Raw genomic sequence first — 17607 nt, forward strand, 5'->3', positions numbered from 1 at the left:
AAAAAAATGTAAAAACAACAAGCACCTTGAAATAGTCACAGTGTTTGCCAAGTGTGCCAAATCATGAGATGTTTTTGTGATGAGGATCAATGTCAGTTTATGGAAAGAATGATACACACAAGCTGATTTCACTTATAACTTGCCAATGTCAGTTTATTAACTCAACTTCTGCTTCAGAGAGTCGTTGTTATTAACCATATACTTTTGTTTCCCCATCCATCTTAAAATGTAAATTGTATGGTTCATCTTGGCTGTTATTATAACAAATTAAAGTGTCGTTTTTAAGGTCGCGTTTCTTTTCTTTCCTTATTAATAGATGACAACTAACCTACCTCCTCCCAGCTTCTGTTATATTCTTACTGTTCAGTCTGGTGAAATACATGTGGAAGTGGATGAAGAAGAACAGATTTCTAATTTGTACCAGCCACCAGCTGTTCATGGTCTAAAGGAAATTCTTCAGGTAATCTGCTTTACAAGTCAGATAACAAATACTTTGTACCACTGAATTTCTGGTATGAAGTTTGTCTCATTCTCTGTTTTTGTACTATTTTCAGATCGATGGTTGTAATGAACGTTGTAGCTTTTGGGCGCAAGTGCTATATCTAAGGCTGCAGGTAATCTTTTCACTTAGCAATGAATTCAACATAAAGTCAACATAATGCTTACGGAAGAAGCCAGCTTTTCTTTTGTTTAGGGGAAAACCCTGAACCTTCCTGAATTATCTTCAAGAGTTGTATGAGCAGAATTATCACCAGGTCTAAAATGCTTTTGAATGAGTGAAATGAAGTGCATCTCCAGTTTCAATACTATCCAGTCTAGTAAGTGAATTATTTCTGAATAAATTGCTATCTAACCAGAGATAATATTGCACCCTGGTAAGGGAGCTTGCAGGGAGTTAGTTGAGACTCGATTTATAGCTATATGCTATCCATAGATACATAGCAAAAAGTTCCCAGTCAGTTGAGTTTCTAGGGATAGAATTTAACAGATGATGGTTATATAAAAATACAATTTTATTCTTTGCATGCAAGTGTGCGGACTATTTTTGTGGACTTCAATACAAGCCCCTCAGGCAAATTTGTCTTTCATGGTCCAGTTAGTAGAAAGGAGGAACTCTTAGGTAAATACATCTGCCATCCATACTATGTTGGAAAGCTTATAATTATGTTTTATTTATTTGTTTCTGAATGATAGTACAATTTTCTTGCAAAATGTTGCTAACTCCTTCAGTAGTTAAAGGATTTTTTTTTCTGATTTATTTTTTTTTCCTGGCAACTGGATCCTCAGTACAGTCAGCACTGAATTCTGGTGGAGACTAATTTGTAATTGTCCATCAGCTCCACAAGAAACAAAGTGTGAATCAAAGCATATGAACCAAAGACAAAGAAATTCCATAACGGCCAGCAAAATAGCTGAAGATGCTTCCCACCAGTGTGAGACATAAATTTAATTTAGATCTTGCCCTTTTGCTTCAAAAGCCAATGAGTTATGATTTGATTTTTAGGCAGGGAGTACTGTTAACTCTCGAGATGAGGGGTATCTCTTGTGTTTTCTTCATGCTAAGTGACAATTTAACAGACCATTTACAAACATGAAATTCGGGCTAGCTTGATGGGAGCTTTAGGGTGCTGACAGAAAGATGGGCACATACGTGCGCAAACGTCTATTTCCAAGAAACCTGTTCTATTAAAAAATAAAATTTTGGTCTAGTGGTATCCTAGCCAAACATTTTTGTATTCAGCAGTGTCTACATCTGAGATGCTGTGGGTTATCAGTATTCGTGTGTAGAAGCACTTCATCACTAAATTAGAGAAAAGATGAAGCGTGCAGGAACAGATGTGATTTCGAAGAATGGAAGCTTGCCTAGCAGAAAAAAAGATGTGTGATTTCTTCTTGCTACTATGAGGTTTATTAGCTGTTTTTTTACTGGCTATTCACTTACTGAACGGTAAGCACTAGATTTTTGTAAGTGAACAACATGAGTGCTTATAAATTTTTTGAAAGTAGTGTTGGAAAAGCAATAGAAGATATTCTTCTTCTGGATAAACTTTTGGATAACGCTTCTGGATAACTGCTCTAGGAAGGTAAATGTATTTACCTACTGTTAGTGTATTGCTTGCCTAATCCTCCCAGAAGAAGGTCACAAACAGCAGCTTGTTTACTGCAGTTGCTTTTGCCAAGAGGACATATCCTTCACATGGAAAATCGTCAAGTCGTAATGTGTGAGGAAGGGACTATGATTCGGTTTATTTTGCAGATTTATTATCATTAGATAATCTGCTATGTGAGTTGATTCAAATGTACTTTAAAAAATATTATTTATTCTATGTAGCTACAGTATTCTAAGATACTTCATTTGTGTGAAGAAGGAATGGAAATATGCTTTTATTATTACTCAGAATCTGTACTGTGGTACAGAAGGAATATGAGGAAATATATTCCATCTGTGGTTAAGGAGCTGTCCTTCCTTGTAACTCAATCCTGCTGCTATTTGTCTGTTGTGTCCTCTCTGTTCAGAACAAATTGTCACACATAGCAAGATGATGATTTTATACTAACTTGTGATTTTTGCTGTTATTATTATTTATTTTTTGGATGATTCTTCTGAAAGCCAGCTTTTAATGTGTTAGTAATTCTCATGGGACAGCTGTACAAATTCTTTCTTTGAAGCTGTCCTAATGCTATCTACACAGAGGAGGCACTCAAATGTATGTAGTTACTAGGCAAAGAAACTACGTCAATGCAATAGGCAGCCTATATTGTATTAAAGTGTAACCGTAATATCTGAGTTATGAATTTTCCCAGTCATTATTTGCAATTACTGCATTTACTCTAAGAGGTGCTAGCATGAACAAAAAGCTAATTTTGGTGTGGTTAGTGGTTTCATGGTTTGAATTCAACTGAAGACAAAAAGTTGGGGTTCTCATTGCATTACCTTATACTAGAGACATGCAACTTCGAGAAAGAAGTACTTGTGTCGTATATGTCTCTCCAATCATTGTAGTGTTACATGTTCATTTACGTGTTTTCAGTATGAATTTTTAATCAACAGGCTAATTAGAAATAGTTACAAAAACTTTTTAAATGAAGAAAGTCATTCAATCTTAGTTCAATGTTTTAAAACATTAGAATCTTAAAATAGCAAGTTGCTTGAACTGGTAATTGTTAAATATGCTTTGTTATTAAACCTATGTTTTCTAAAGCATGGGAAAATTCACATGCACACACAGATGTTATAAAAACTGTGTTAAAAAAAAAAAGAAGAGCATGAATCAGCAAGTTGTAACCCATCTGATTTTGTTAGAGACCCTGGAATAAGCACTGATGTGTATGTCTGTCTCTCTACTTTGTCTTGTTCATCATCCCAGTGTGAAAAATTTAAAAAACACTACTGATTTTTTTATAATTATTTTCATATATGAACGCTGAGATGGAACATGGATATTTTGGTTGTGACATCAGAAGTTGTGATATACCTTAATTTAGTCACACCATGGTATTTTTATACCTGTCTTAAGCAGAAAATTTACATTGTCGTTGCAGATTCCTGTGTCTCTTACTTAGGAGTTATCTACTTCCCTATTTCTATGCATCACTCAAATATTTAGAGATGTTTATTCAACTGAGAGAAAAAACTCTAGCTTTGTAACTTGCAGTAGCTGTTAGCCGAGGACAGGACAGTAGCTATTAACCAAAGACTGGTGCTCTTGGCAATCAGATAATAGTACATGGAAAATTTGTTCACACAGGAGTAATAGTCGTAGTAGCAATAGCCTTTCTTTTTTTTTTTTAAGGCAAAAATTATGTAAGTCTTTGTTCATAAAACCAGCCAAGTAACTTTTTATATATATCATATATATGATATAAATATATATTATATAGTGTATATAGTATATAATAATTTTTTAATAAAATACATTTTCAAATCCCTTGTACAGTCCAAGTGAGTTATGATAAAGTGTGGTAGCTGATAGAGGTAAAGCCAAAATTCCAGAGAGTCAACCTGGAAAAGTTAATTTAAGGTAGAGATGTTTGTATTTGCAGTAATGAATAACAAAAAATTCCAATAAAGCTTTGATTCATTATCCTGTATGAGCCCTAAATGTAATAATTTTGATAAGTTTTATTCATTATTTAAATATGAAGATGTTATTTTAGTCTTTCCTTCTACTAAAAGTTAACAACTGCATTCCAATTTTGTATCTTTTTTTTTTTTTTAATCATAGACAAAACACAGCAATCCTATAAATCAAAGAGAGATTTGGTTGTTTGTGACTGACTCCACATTGCAAAATGTGGTTCATGTGATTCCAAAAGTTGTTGCTGTGTCAGTCGCTGCATCGTGTGTTCTCAGTAGGGAAATCACAGAAACCCTCAGTGTTGCCTCGCAACCTGTCTTCTTCAAGGATGCGCTGTGGGGAAATGGTAAGCTTTACGTGTGGTTTTGAAGCAGCTGGAATCAAACTGAAATAGCATCCTAGTCTCTGACACTGCAATATGTGACCTACAGAGACTTTCATTCTCAGATGAAGATGAGACACTGTGAGTTTGGGATGAGAATTCTGAAAGGATTTGTAGTTAGAGCTTTCCTGTACGGTTTCTCTTTCATATTTTTGGATTCGTCTCCAAAGTAAATGAGAAATTCGATGATCTTACTCTATGTCCTCCAATATTACTGTCAGTCTTCCCTGATGACTGTTGAATCTAATGATCAGTGTCAATCAAATTTGCTAGCCAACAGAAGACTCTAAAATATTAAGAAACGTGGTTTCATTTGTTTTTAGATTCTTGCAGAAACTTGTCTTACTGACCTTAACTACCTCTAAAAGGAACCAAAGAGTCTGGCATGTCCCTAGATACAGAAATTTTACAGCCTGCTATACCATCTGAGCCTTTGCCACCATACAGATCGTGTAATGATGGTTGTTTGCTTTGCATTCATTTTAAGGAGCTCTTTTCTGAGATTCAGATCTCCAAAATATAAGTGGACGGGAAACACCAACCTGTGTAAATGACTGTGTGTCCTGAAGCAAAAACCTCCGCTTTGGAAAGTAAAGCCTTGCATGCACCTGCTCTTTGTAATCTTTGAAATAAAGTCAGACCCCATGAAGGGGTGCCCGAGCTTGTTACCAGGGAAGAGACAGTAACATTGTGTTTGCGGGGAGCATGGTGCAATGCAGTCAGAGTGGAATCGGATTCTCTTCTGCCGTGTTTGAATTTTTAAAACATCTTTTTTCCCTGGGAGTTGCAAAGTGTAACGAGTACGTGATGCGTGTCTCGCTGAAAGCAAAATATTTTGTCATTGAGAAAACCTGATGGAGTCTATCCATCTGTTTAGTAGCTGGCAGAGATCGTTGTCTTCATTGGCCATGACAATTAACATGGTCACCTTTTTCCTTGTTACTGTACTGAGTTGAAATGTCTTTGTTGGCAGGTAGGATTATTTGTGTTGAACGTACTGTTCTCTTATTACAAAAGCCTCTTTTGTACTCGGCTGCCGGTGCTGACCTCAGTGAGCTGACTGGCCCTCTCAGACTCGATGAGCTGGATTCTACAACGCAGGCCAACTCCATTTGTGCTGTAAGAGGTTCGTATGGCCCTTCCTGAAATGAACATGGTTAATTATTTGTGCTCACTTTGATCTTTTAGGTCTTGGTATTGATTTCTTGCATGAGCTGCATGGAGGGATAGAAGAGCACAGTATTGCTGTGGATCATTAGGATATTTAAGTTTTTATACTTCTTCGTGGGCTCTATTTGCGTTTTGCTGGCCAAGCTCTGCACCCACTCATTCATACCCCAGAATAAATGTGTGATGTACAGTCTGGTTTATTATATTCCTTCCTTCGCCGCTGTCTTTCAGGAGCTTTCTGTTCACACTAGCCTTGTTGATGCTGGCAAGAGTAAAGTATACCAGTATTTTTTAGGCAGTTGGATAAGATATGTTAGCCAGATCCTGAACGGTAGAGGTTAGTGTCTGATTTCCCTGGAGCTTTGCTGCAGTGGGGCAATTTAATATTTCACCATAGCCGTCTAGCCTAACTTGGCCAATATTTGCTCACCAGCCACTTTGGATCATTGCTTTGTGTAATATTTCACTCCTACCACTAACCATGCAGAAACATTTCTTACAATGTATTTTCTAATGTTTCCTAATCATGTAGAAACATTTCCTACTGTGTATTTTCTAATGCTTTGTCCAGTCAGCTTCTTAAACCTCCCAGTTGTAGAGTGCCTACGGGGAAAAGTCCTTAAAAGCCTAATAACTCTTGGCTTTTGAAGACAATTTCCTTTCTTAATTTGACTCTTATGATTCCAGTAACCCTTGTAGAAAATTCTAGATACTGTTTTACATTTACATCTTCAAGTATCTGCTTCAGCATTTGAAATGAGCTTTAAAATAATAGCAAATAATGGTTACAAATTAATCCTTCCAGATATAACGTGATGCTCTGAAAAGACAGTTTGAAACCACGCAAAGCTGTTACTAAACATACCTTCTCTTATGGTAGAGCCCCAAGTTTGCAATGGCTCTGTGATTAATAAATGAGGACCTTGCAGTGACAAATCTTGAACTCGTAACACTGCATAATGAAAAACAAGCCCAACTAGAGGCACTTCACTCAAAGCCTTGGTTGTTACGTACATCTCACATCCATGTTGTGAGTTACTTGAAAGATATTTCTGTCACTGGGTGTGAAATACGTTTTGACTTTTTTTTTTAAACCTCTTCAATAGTTATGCTAAAAATTATCACTTCTCCACTCTTAATTTTGTAACTAAGTATGAGAAGTGCCTGTCTTCTTTTGTCCCATTGACAGTGTATGTAGTAGGATAAAGCAAACATTTCTCTGTCCTTTCTTTTTCTAGTAGAGCAAAGAAAATACACCTTTGTGATCTATTGTGTAAACAAGTATTTACTTTACATGCATGGGAGGTGTCACACTTTCCCTGTTCTGTATTACAGATGGAAGAAGGACAAAAGGAGAAATTAATCCTACAAACTTGTCTTGCTTCATCTGAAATTTGTCCAGGGTAGCTGTTATCAGTATGTTCCCACACATTTGTACCAAAGTGGAATATAAAGTGTCTTCTTTATACCTATGCTAATGCTATATATAGATGATAACTCTGACTTTTATGTGTAACTGAAATTATTTAATAGCATTTAAGATATATATCCAGTGTTTCAGAATTCATTTAGTTATTGCCCACATCTTTCTGCTGAAGAAGTGAAACAAATCGCATTAACCCTGCTTCGTTGGTGGGAGCATATGTATTTGATGGAGTGACCCATGAAGGAAAATATATCATCTCTCAAATTGACTTACTGTCTCTGTCTCTTAACTCACACAGTTGTTAGTCTGACTTTCAATGGGAAGAGATATTACCTCGTTCATTCTTTTTCCTTCTGCCCTCATTTCACTTCCTGTACTTTTTGTCACCTACGTATGCTGTAGGTGGGCCTCCTCTCACCAAACACTTAAAGAGGCTGCAAAGGCTTTACTCTGCCCCTTCTTGAAGTAGTGCTCCTTCCTGCTCCTTTGCCGTCATGGCTGCCCCTCCCGGCTCTCAGGGATCTGGCAGGCTCAGACTTCCCTAGAAAAAGTTCTTTTTGACCAGTGAAAAATGCAGGTGGTCATTCAAGTCCCCATTCACAGATACAGTGATTGGTCACAGCATCAAGGGCTCCAGGAGTGCCAGGATTGGGGAGGGGCACAGGCCATGCTGCCTGACGGATTTTAGGTAGATCAGTCATCTTTGGGAAGGTGTATAAATAGGATGAGTTAGTTTGGACGGAACCTCTGAAGTTCCTCCAGTCCAAACTCCTGCTCAAAGCTGGGCCAGCTATAGTGTTGTACCAGGTTGCTCAGGGCCCAGCTTTGAGCAGGAGTTTGGACTGGAGGAACTTCAGAGATTCCTTGACTGTCAAAAAGGACGATGTTGCAGTGCAAGCAGATCCACTGAGTTTGTCAGAAATCCTTGTTTCAGGGAGGTCCAAGCATATCAGCTCCCTGGGATGGAGTGTGTTGCTCTTCAACAGATGAGTGAAAACCTGTGGTTGCTTTCTACTGGAAAGTTTATTCTTCTTTTAAAGATGAGTCTGTGGTTCTCACCTGTGAGCTCAGGGGTAATAGATTGATCTTCTTATCACTATGCATTGCAAAGTAATTTCTTACCTCTTTTTGCTGTATAGTAGCAGTCAGGATGACCTGACTGTTGGTAGTTCATACTGCACAGAACTGGTTTTCCTCTTAATCATGCTTACGAGTAAATTCTAGTTAGTTCATACCACATATGTTATGTGGGAATATTAATTAATTAATTACATTTACCTAGTATATGACTCACCACCAGTGATTGAATTTTGACATTGGATATTTTCGTATTTAAGCCCTTACTCTGAGATGGTTTTTTATCAGTTTCCCTCTTAACAGTGTGTACAAAATGGGCTCAATCAGCTTACCTAGGTTTGTCTTTTTGATTGAACGTTTCCCCTTCCTGTCCATTAATCAGGTTAATCGATTGGAAAAAAAAATACACACATTCATTTTTTGAATGTGTCAACCAGAGCGTTAGTTTTAATCCTCAGCCCTTCTTTGCATTCCTCACCAGAGACCTGTTTGTCCAGGTGTTGTCCTATTATCAGTCTCTTCTTGATGGTGTCAGCCACAACCCATAAAAATAGACTAGAGGTAAAAACTGAATTTTGGCTATGTATGTTTCCATTTAAAAGAAGGAAAAATATCGGGAAAATATCTGAAAGGTTAGTGAACGTCAAGCAAAATCTAGACTTGACAAAAATGTGCAGCAGTTCAGCAGCTTAAACTTGAGAAATCGCTTTGCATGCGGGATGTGCAGGACTGTCACTAGATTATTAGATCTGTGGCCACCTTCAGTTGTGTTTGTTCTGACTTCACTGATCTCTGGTGGTTTTCTCGAGGGAACCCTTATGTCATCATCAAAATAAACCTCTCCACTAGGCAGGATCTCATCAGTATGATCCTGATTCATTTTTTTCACAGGTACTTGTATTACTTGTGCGCTGGCATCCTGCAGTCGCAATATGGCATACAACTGAGGGAAAGTTAACAGGCTTAGAGAAAAACAGATCTGTCAGAAAAGGGGATTTTATTTTGGTTTGGCTTTTTAAATTACTTTTTAATGAAAAAGGAAACATATTCAGCAAACTAATTGGTAGCTTTTCTTTTCCCTGAGCAAGGGAAACATGCCCATGCTGTGACAGAAAGCGTCCTACCTTGTAGTTGCAAGTGCTGATGGAAACTCCCAGTTTATCACACATATTGAAGAATCATAATGTCGTGGTTTTATAATAAAAGGACTGAGGGTCGAGACAAAAACAGAGAGGGAGCACCCACCAACCATGGTCCCGGGCAAAACAGACTGTTTTCTTAAAACAAAACAATTTGTTAACAGTTGCTTAGAAGGACAAAGGGAAACAAAACCAGTTACTTGAGAGAATAAAGAGAAAACAAGGCCAGATCTTAAAAAAACACCTCCCCACCCCCCTTTCCTTTTGTTCCCGGCTCTACCTTCCCCCCAGTGGCGCAGGGGGACAGGGAATGGGGGAGTGCAGGTCAGTTCATCCATGTTGTTACCGCCGCTCCTTTCTTAAAGGAGGAGGAGTCCTTACACCATTTTCCCTTGCTTCAGTGGATCCCCTACTCATGAGGAAAACTCCACAAACTTCTCCAGCGTGAGTCCTACCCGCAGGACGCAATCCTTCCCCATCGGATCACTCCAGTGCAGGCTTTACCACAGTCTCGGATTCTTGGGGAGTCGTGGCCACTCGCTTTGGCGTGGATCGTCCTACGGACTCTAGATGCCTCACGACCTCATCGTGCATCCCAAGCTCCATTATTAACAGTTACTCGTCGTGCATCCCCTGCTCCACGACCTCTCTAAGGCTCAGGCATCTCTTCCCCCGGCGTGGATTTCTCCACGGGCCGCGAGTGGGTCTCTGCTCCGCCGAGCCCATCTTGGCTGCAGGGGGGCCACCTGCTGTCTCGCCACCAGTTGCAAGGGAAAAACTCAGCTCCAGCACACCTCCTCCCGCTCCATCTTCACTGACCTGGTGTCTGTGTGGCCGTTTCTCTCAGGTCTCAGTCCTCTCTGGGTGAACTCAGCCTGGCAGGCACCTGGGAGCGGGGTGCTCCCCGAGTTCCCCAAGCGGCTCCATCACCGCCATCTTGAGCATGTGGTGCCGGCCTGGCACGGGCAGCCGCCCGGCCGGGGGCCAGGGAGCGAAGGCAGCGCCCTCCTCCCCTCTCCTCACTCCTGGGCAAAAGTACCTTTTCCTGTTCCTTTGTCCCAGTTTAAATAGGGCAATTCGCAGAGGCGCTGATGATTGGCTCAACCCCGAGGGGGATGGGAATCCGATCTGGTGGCACAGGGAGCAAATCCCCTCTCCTACCACCAGAAATCCCTCCCCCACATCAACCTATCACACATAATTGTTCCTGTAGCAGTCCAAGGGGTTAAATGCACAGAATTGCTTATTTTGTCAGTGAAATCCATGTTGTTTCATTATATGCATAGAAATTAGGTCATAAATGTTGTGTTTGAGAAGCTTTCCTAATCTTCAGGCTTACTGTCCTTTGACTTCCCAAAGAAAGTTACCGTTTTGTTGTTTATGTGTAGCTCCCTCCTTCCTGTCAGTCCTTGTCCCAGGAGAACCAGGAAAGTGAGGGATTAACATCCTGTGTTACAGACCAAACAGTGTAAATGCTCCCTAGTCTCCGAGGGTTTATTTTATTGAATGTGATATAAAACTGAGATTCTTGCTCAGGAGCTGGAATTTTTAGTCTATACTTCTGCTGTACCAGTGAGGGTTTATTTTAGTGTAATTTCATTCTTACAGGTGATCCACTTCATATGCTTCGAAATACTTAGAAGTATTTTCTCCATAAATAATGTTCATAATTTCAGCATAACCTTACCATAAAACATAATAAACTCTTTACTGGCTTCTCATAAAACTCTGAATATATTTTTTCTTGCCAAAACTAGCCAAGGCCCTTTACATTAGTCCAAAGTATCTTTGGCATTCCCTTCTTAGGCACACACTTAAATCTGTGAGTCAGATCTAATCTCTGTTAAATCAGTATAAATGAAGAATAACTCCATTGTTAATGGAATTTAACTGGCACTGTTGGTTTTGAAAGGGATTGGGTCTTCCCAGTGTTTTGTGTTTCCTAAATATCGATATCAAGCTATCTAACCTGATGGTTTTCATAGCTGTTTATTGCCAAGGAAACATCAGAGGACCAGAAAGAAAACAAACAAACAGAATAAAACCAGAAAAACAATAAAACCCAGACCAAAAGAACTGAACCTGTTTGGAAAGTTAATTATCAATTATCTACCTTCTGGTATTTTTAGAACGAAACACACTCTGCAGTATTCCTTGTTGGCAGGACAAAGGAGAAAGGGAGCGAGATTGTTGGAAGAGCTGATGCTTGCTTCAGCAAGTCTTGTTCTTAAGATGAGAGTCAGAAGGCATCAAACCTACTGTGAAGCCAAGAGTGACTGTGTTTGCGAGCTCACCATTGGTACTTTTTAAGAATTTCATCTTCTGCAGGTACTGTTGTTGGAGTTAATGAGAGCACTGCTTTCTCCTGGCCTACATGCGACAGATGTGGCAATGGAAAGTTGGAACTGTGTCCCCAGGACAGGTGAGAGTCAGCATGCTCCGGAGCACTCCAGGTGTTTTACAGATGTAGACGTAACAGCAATAGGTGATGCAATGATTCCTGCAGGCACAGGCTGCACTTTGTTCCTTCCTAGAACTAAGACGTAGTATTTTTATTGCTGATGAACTGATAAAACTTGCAAGGTTAGATTAGTTTATTAAGAAAGATACAAGTAGATATGAAATGGTTTGAATTTGCAGTTATCGTGTTTTTTTCAAACTAATCTTCAAGTATTGCTTATAAAGATTTCATAGCCCACTGCGTTGTACGGTTAGTTTTAATAAACATCCACATAAATCACAGCTCTGATTTTAAGCTCCTTTAGAAGTAGCTTCTTGTCTTTGTCTACCCTACCTTGTTACCTTGTGTACCACCTATTCACCTCATCTTTATATTGAACCGTGATCTTTCCTGTCATTTAGGTAAGTGTGAAAGAGTTGCATTTCAGACCTATTAAATGTGTAACTTTTCTAAAAAGGATGTTGAATAATTCTGGGAGTACAACTGTCCCAAACATGAAGACTGATCCTACAGGACCTGTTACCACCTGAAAAGCTAAACTCGCGTCACACTGGCATGCTCTTGGAAAGCCTCCACGTCAGCTGCTTAGCCAGCTTGCTCTTGCAGAGTCTGGAATACTTGATGGGATAAAAACACGAGAGAAATAGAGAGCAGTCAGAGTGTAAAAAGAATGAAAGGGGAGTTCTTTCTCCTGGAAAAGGTTACAAAAACCATAAGGAGAAGTTGAGTGGGTTTGATTCAATTGAAGTAGATAACATTTTCCTAAATACAAGAAGCTCTGCCACTTACGCTTTGTTATGTATAGCCCCTGGGCAAAAAAGGCTAAAAATTAAAAAAAAAAAAGTCCTGTATTGTACTATCATGCAAAACATAAGGATGTGTGTATTTTCACATAGTAGTGTAGTTCAATTTAAAAAAAAAATTCTCTACTGTGAAGGACAATTTTGTTTCATTTGGAGAACAATGTAGCATTAATATTTGTTTAAGATGTTATTCCAACAAGCACTTATAGCTGAGTGTAATTTTATGCATATGACTTAATGTGTGCAGAAAATATTGAACGGTTGCTGAACAAGGGCCTAAATCAATAAGTCACTTAGGCCAAATCTATACTACAAATTTTCTTTTGCCAAAACTTTTTCAAGATTGTGAGGTTAATATTTGCTGAAGTGGGGTGACTATAAATAGCAACCTCCCCCCATGTTGTCAAAACTTATGAAAAGAAGACCCTTTTGCTAGAAAAGTTTAGATCCTCCAGGAGAGTTACTGAGCTCTACCAACAGAAGAGCTCTATTTTCTATTATCAACTGAATCTCTACCAGAGCTTTCCTACTAAAAGTCTACCAGCAAAGTATTTTAGCGAATAAGCTAGCTGGTTTTTTGTGCATTTTGATTTACAACTGATAGCTTTTCCATTTCTCTGTTTTTCCATCATTATTTGCATGTTTCAGAAGATTGCTGTATTGCAACCAGTGCTCTGAAGTTGTCATTTCACCAGTTTTGAAAATGCAGCTGGAAGTCTTCTTGAGTTGTCCATCCCGATCTCAAAGTACAGTAAAAGTAAAGGTATGGTACAAAATGAGCTTCGGTGTATTGAGTATAGGTGAGCCCACATGTGTAGACACACAGGTACTCTAAGCCACACTTTTATAAACAGCTCTGGCAGAAGAAAAATTAAAAGACGTAAGAGTATCCCATAATATAATCTGATACTAAATTTGTGTTTCATTGGACTAAGAACCCAGTTCCCAGATCTTACTCAACTAATACAGTCATTAAGTTCACCCTGAGGTTTGCGAGCTGTTTCATGGTCCAGCTGAAGGGCTTTGTTGGGTTGAGCCTTGGGAAACCTCAGTCTCCACAGCCTAAAAGGAACATGTGTTTTTAGACTTCCATTCTGAACATCTCTCCTCTGCTTTCTTGGCCAGATAAACAAAACTATTATATATTAAAGTGATAAATCTTTGTTCAACATGACTGTTTTAACCTGTGAACAGAAGGTCTTCGCATACATAGGATTTTTGTCATGAACAAAACCTGTTCGTTTTCTTATTCCAGCTATTACAAAGGACAATCTCTTCTCTCCTGATGTCCTCCACCAATGAGGATGGGGTAGGTACAATAAATGTTGACGAAACAAAGTTAAACTGCATAACTTATTGTAGAGGCAGAGTACAGGAGACATGAGTCAGGTGGGAAGATACTCAAATCATAGAAATGAAAGGGATTCCTGGAGGTCATCGTCTGACCTACCACTCACGCTGTCCTATTGCCAATGCATAGGCAGGTCAGCCGTGACTTTGGCTGGCAGGGTCTTGAAAACCCCCAAGGATGGACATTCTGCCTTTCCAGGCAGATCGTTTCAGGACTGCACTAGGAACAGTAGGAGATTTCACTAGAAATAATGAATTTTTTCTCTTGTGTCCAGCCTGGGATTTGAGTGGGCTGGACCCTTTGGCAATCCCACCTTCCACCTGCTGATGCCTGGCTGTCACATGACTGTCATCAGGCTGATGCTCTCCGTTTTAGAAGAGGAGTGCTGCAGAGGGGATGTGTAGATGGCTTAGCTCAGCTGCAGATCTCCAGAGCTATCTGCAAATAAATAGCACAACGTCCAGACATTCAGAGCTGCGACAGGCAGTGCTGGGCTTTACTCCGTTTTCTGGCTGAGGATCCAAAGACAGCAAAGATACAGTCCAAGCATCCCACCTCTTTGGGCTGGCCTTCTGACCCCTGTAAACCACAACTGCTTTCTAATAGCACAACTGTGAAACTACTGGCAGGCAGTAATAGTACAGAAGTACGTAAAACGCATGGCAGGATAGCTCTTTATAATTGCATGAATGAAACACACGTCAGCCACGAGGATCCATGGGCTAAAGTACAGTTTATGTAATAGTGAAGTAGTTATTTCTTTAATCTGAGATACCAGAAGAACCCTGACGTTTGGCACAGTGACCCAGATTTATGGCAGGTGAGGGAGGCACCCAGCTAGGTGCCTGGCTGGCATTGGCTGCCAGATGGTCAGCAGTGCTGGAGCGGCACCTTCAGAGGGTGGTTAAGTCCAATTAGGATCCCGAGATCTCCCCAGCTCTGTTGCATGTGGAAGGGAGCAAAGGTCAGCTCATTGTCGTGTTTAATCATCTCAGTTAAATATCTTCAGTTAGGTGAAATGTAGTGGGGTCGTTTGGCTTTCCGTATCTTACATAGTCTTCTAGCACTTTGCTATTATGTGCTTCATGGTTTTAATAGGATTTATGGATAATATTTAAAGTGGAGTGTTGCTCTGAAATTGTAAATTGTTTTTCTTATGCTGGAGGGTGTATATTTCATTTAAGCAAAGAGATACAAGAAATTTCCAAAACATGTTTGCTCTTTTAATAGCAGTTAAGTCTTGATAAGTTTTACAGGATGTGTCTGGTTTGGTTACAGACTGACAAAATGTAATTCTTGTTAGAGTTATTATAATTCAATCAACCTCTTTTTCATGTTTCAATTTTTGTAATGCTAGTATTTAGAAGTCTGGCAACTTAGAAACATTTTTTTTTTCCCTAGCTGAAACACAGGGATAATTTTTTCCTTTTTTTTTAATAAGCATTTCCATCTCTGAACCACTGCATTTTAAAGAGCAGCACATCTCAACAAAGATTAATAACAAGAAATACCACTTGAGGTGGCATTTTTTTGCCAGTGCTGCTGAAGTTCCTGAGGGTGTAGCTCTGTAATCACTTCTTTTGGCAGGGAGGTTGGTTTTAGCCGCCGCTGCCCCTGGCCGCTTGCTGTTCACCTTGTGACAGCCCTTCTGTTGCACCACTGTAGCTGTTTGTGCAGCTGCCTGGTGAATTGGACTGCGGAACCAGTCTGGGGTAAAAAGAATCTAGGAGGGAAAAAAAAAAAACAACAACAAACAACAAAGGGTTGCTTATACCTTGAATCAGACAATAGACGTGGGTTTCACAGACCTGTAGAAATGCACAGCCCAGGTGGAAGTGGGTGCGTGGTGAGAGGCTGGTTGTAGGCACATCTCATTGAGGAGAGAAATTGATGCAAACCTGCCATGGGAGATGGGTACCCTCTCGAGCAAGGTATCAGCTATCGGTGTTACCAGTTCTTCTGGTAACGTACGCTCTCATCTTAGAGAAACCATCCCAGGCTCTCCTCCCCACGGAACAGAGTCTTTACAAATTCGCTCAGGCACAACTCGTGGGGGTAAACTGCCGGTCGGGTGGTTAAACAGAAGGGACTGTGTAGGTGCCAGTGATCGTAAGCGATGCGTGGTACAGCACGAAGTGAAAAGCGGGGAGAGGGGGGAGGAAAAAGAGTTACCAAATATTTTTTCCTTCAGTGGGTCTGTTAGCTAAGGTAACCAATATATAGAGTATGTATAGATGCAGTGCTAGCACATTTGAAATCCTACAAGTGTCAGAAAGCTAGGTAAAGGGAGCACACGTAGGTTACACTTCCCCAAAACTGAGTTCAAAGTCACAGTAGCTTTTTTTTTTTTTTTTCCCAGACAGCTCATTTTTAAAACCCTGGCAGGGAAGAAGCACTTTACACAGGAGTGAGATGTAATTATTGCAAATCTAATGTATTCATACTTTCCATCAGTTGTAATGCACCTTTCTTTTTGAGTCTTTAAAAACATTGTCTGTTGGAAGAGGACCTTACACCCTGCATCTTCCGAGCCGTATGCCGCTTAGAACAGAGTGTCCAGGACTGTTTGTTTTAATCAACATGCTTTTATCACTGCAGAGTTATGAGGTGCAGAGCGTGCTGGGAAAGGAGGTGGGGTTATTGAACTGCTATGTCCACTCCGTAACCAGCCACCCCAACTGCGTTGGACTGGAGGAAATTGCTCTTCTGGAAGCAGCAAGACACTGAGCTGAACTCTAGTCAGCTACTATAGTATCTGTGGACTTTGTCTTGTGGTTATCTGTTAACTAGTGCCACAGATAATGTGTAATGCAAGTGTGATAAGTATTAAGATAGTTTATTAAAACTGTGATTTACAAAGCACATTGTGCTAACGCTGAAAAAACTATTTTTTAAAAAAGTCTGTTCAACTTTCTGAACTCTTCTGTTTTGGATCAGTTCAGAATTAAAGAATACAGTTCTTTGGCATGTTTTCTGGTTTTGTGTGTAAAACATCTTGTTCTGGAAGTTTTGAATGATTGTGATTTTTTTTTTTATAATACTGTATTTATTATGTGACAATGGAAAATATTTTACTGATATTTTTGAAATAAATACCTTGCTATAGGCAGTGAATATTGGTTGAAACTGAGTTTTATCAGCGGATTCCAGACGTACTGCTGGCTGCAAACACTGTTGTGCACGAATTCTGAGTTGTAATGTTTGTTATCACCTTGCAGTAAATGTTATAAAGAGGAGTTACGAACAAAGCTTATATTTTGAAGTGTCAAGCATGTATAAAGTTAATGTTTTACCGCTAATTGGTCTCTTAAGCATGGAGGTACCGTGTTATCTGTAGCTTCCCACAAAGCAGGTTTTTCATTATACAGTTTCTGTTACAGGTAACAAGCAAACTGCTGTGTAGGCTGTGTAACTGTCCTCACTCTGAGCGTACGGAGACATGGATTGCAGATCAAATAAATCATATCAAAATCTCCCGATGTGTGTGTTGTTTGAGATGCAAGAATTAGCATAAAGAGTTCAGTCAGAGATAAGACTTTTCCCCCTTCCCTTTTCATGGTATTGTAAAAACCCTTACAGGTCAGAGGAGCAGGAATGGTTTTGCACAGGTCCAGCATGGGTTACCCAGCAGAAAAGGAACAGCAACTTTGTCACTACAGAAATCATTCCTGCGGCCGAGGCAGATAGTGGAAAGTCTTATATACGTCACAGTTACTACA

At 39.7% G+C, this 17607-nt stretch overlaps 1 protein-coding gene across 1 annotated transcript in view; it reads left to right on the forward strand.

Moving 5' to 3' along the window:
* Positions 1-16615, forward strand: part of SPIDR (scaffold protein involved in DNA repair) — a 207548-nt gene extending 190933 nt beyond the window's left edge. The window contains 8 exon segments of the mRNA XM_086609310.1: positions 317-460; positions 555-614; positions 4227-4425; positions 5435-5587; positions 11602-11695; positions 13186-13300; positions 13793-13846; positions 16487-16615. Of these exon segments, the coding sequence (XP_086465436.1) occupies positions 317-460; positions 555-614; positions 4227-4425; positions 5435-5587; positions 11602-11695; positions 13186-13300; positions 13793-13846; positions 16487-16615 (948 nt within the window).
* Positions 16616-17607: the final 992 nt, after the last annotated feature.

The sequence above is a fragment of the Tauraco erythrolophus genome, chromosome 3 (genome assembly GCF_009769465.1).
Source record: "Tauraco erythrolophus isolate bTauEry1 chromosome 3, bTauEry1.pri, whole genome shotgun sequence".
Taxonomy (NCBI): domain Eukaryota; kingdom Metazoa; phylum Chordata; class Aves; order Musophagiformes; family Musophagidae; genus Tauraco; species Tauraco erythrolophus.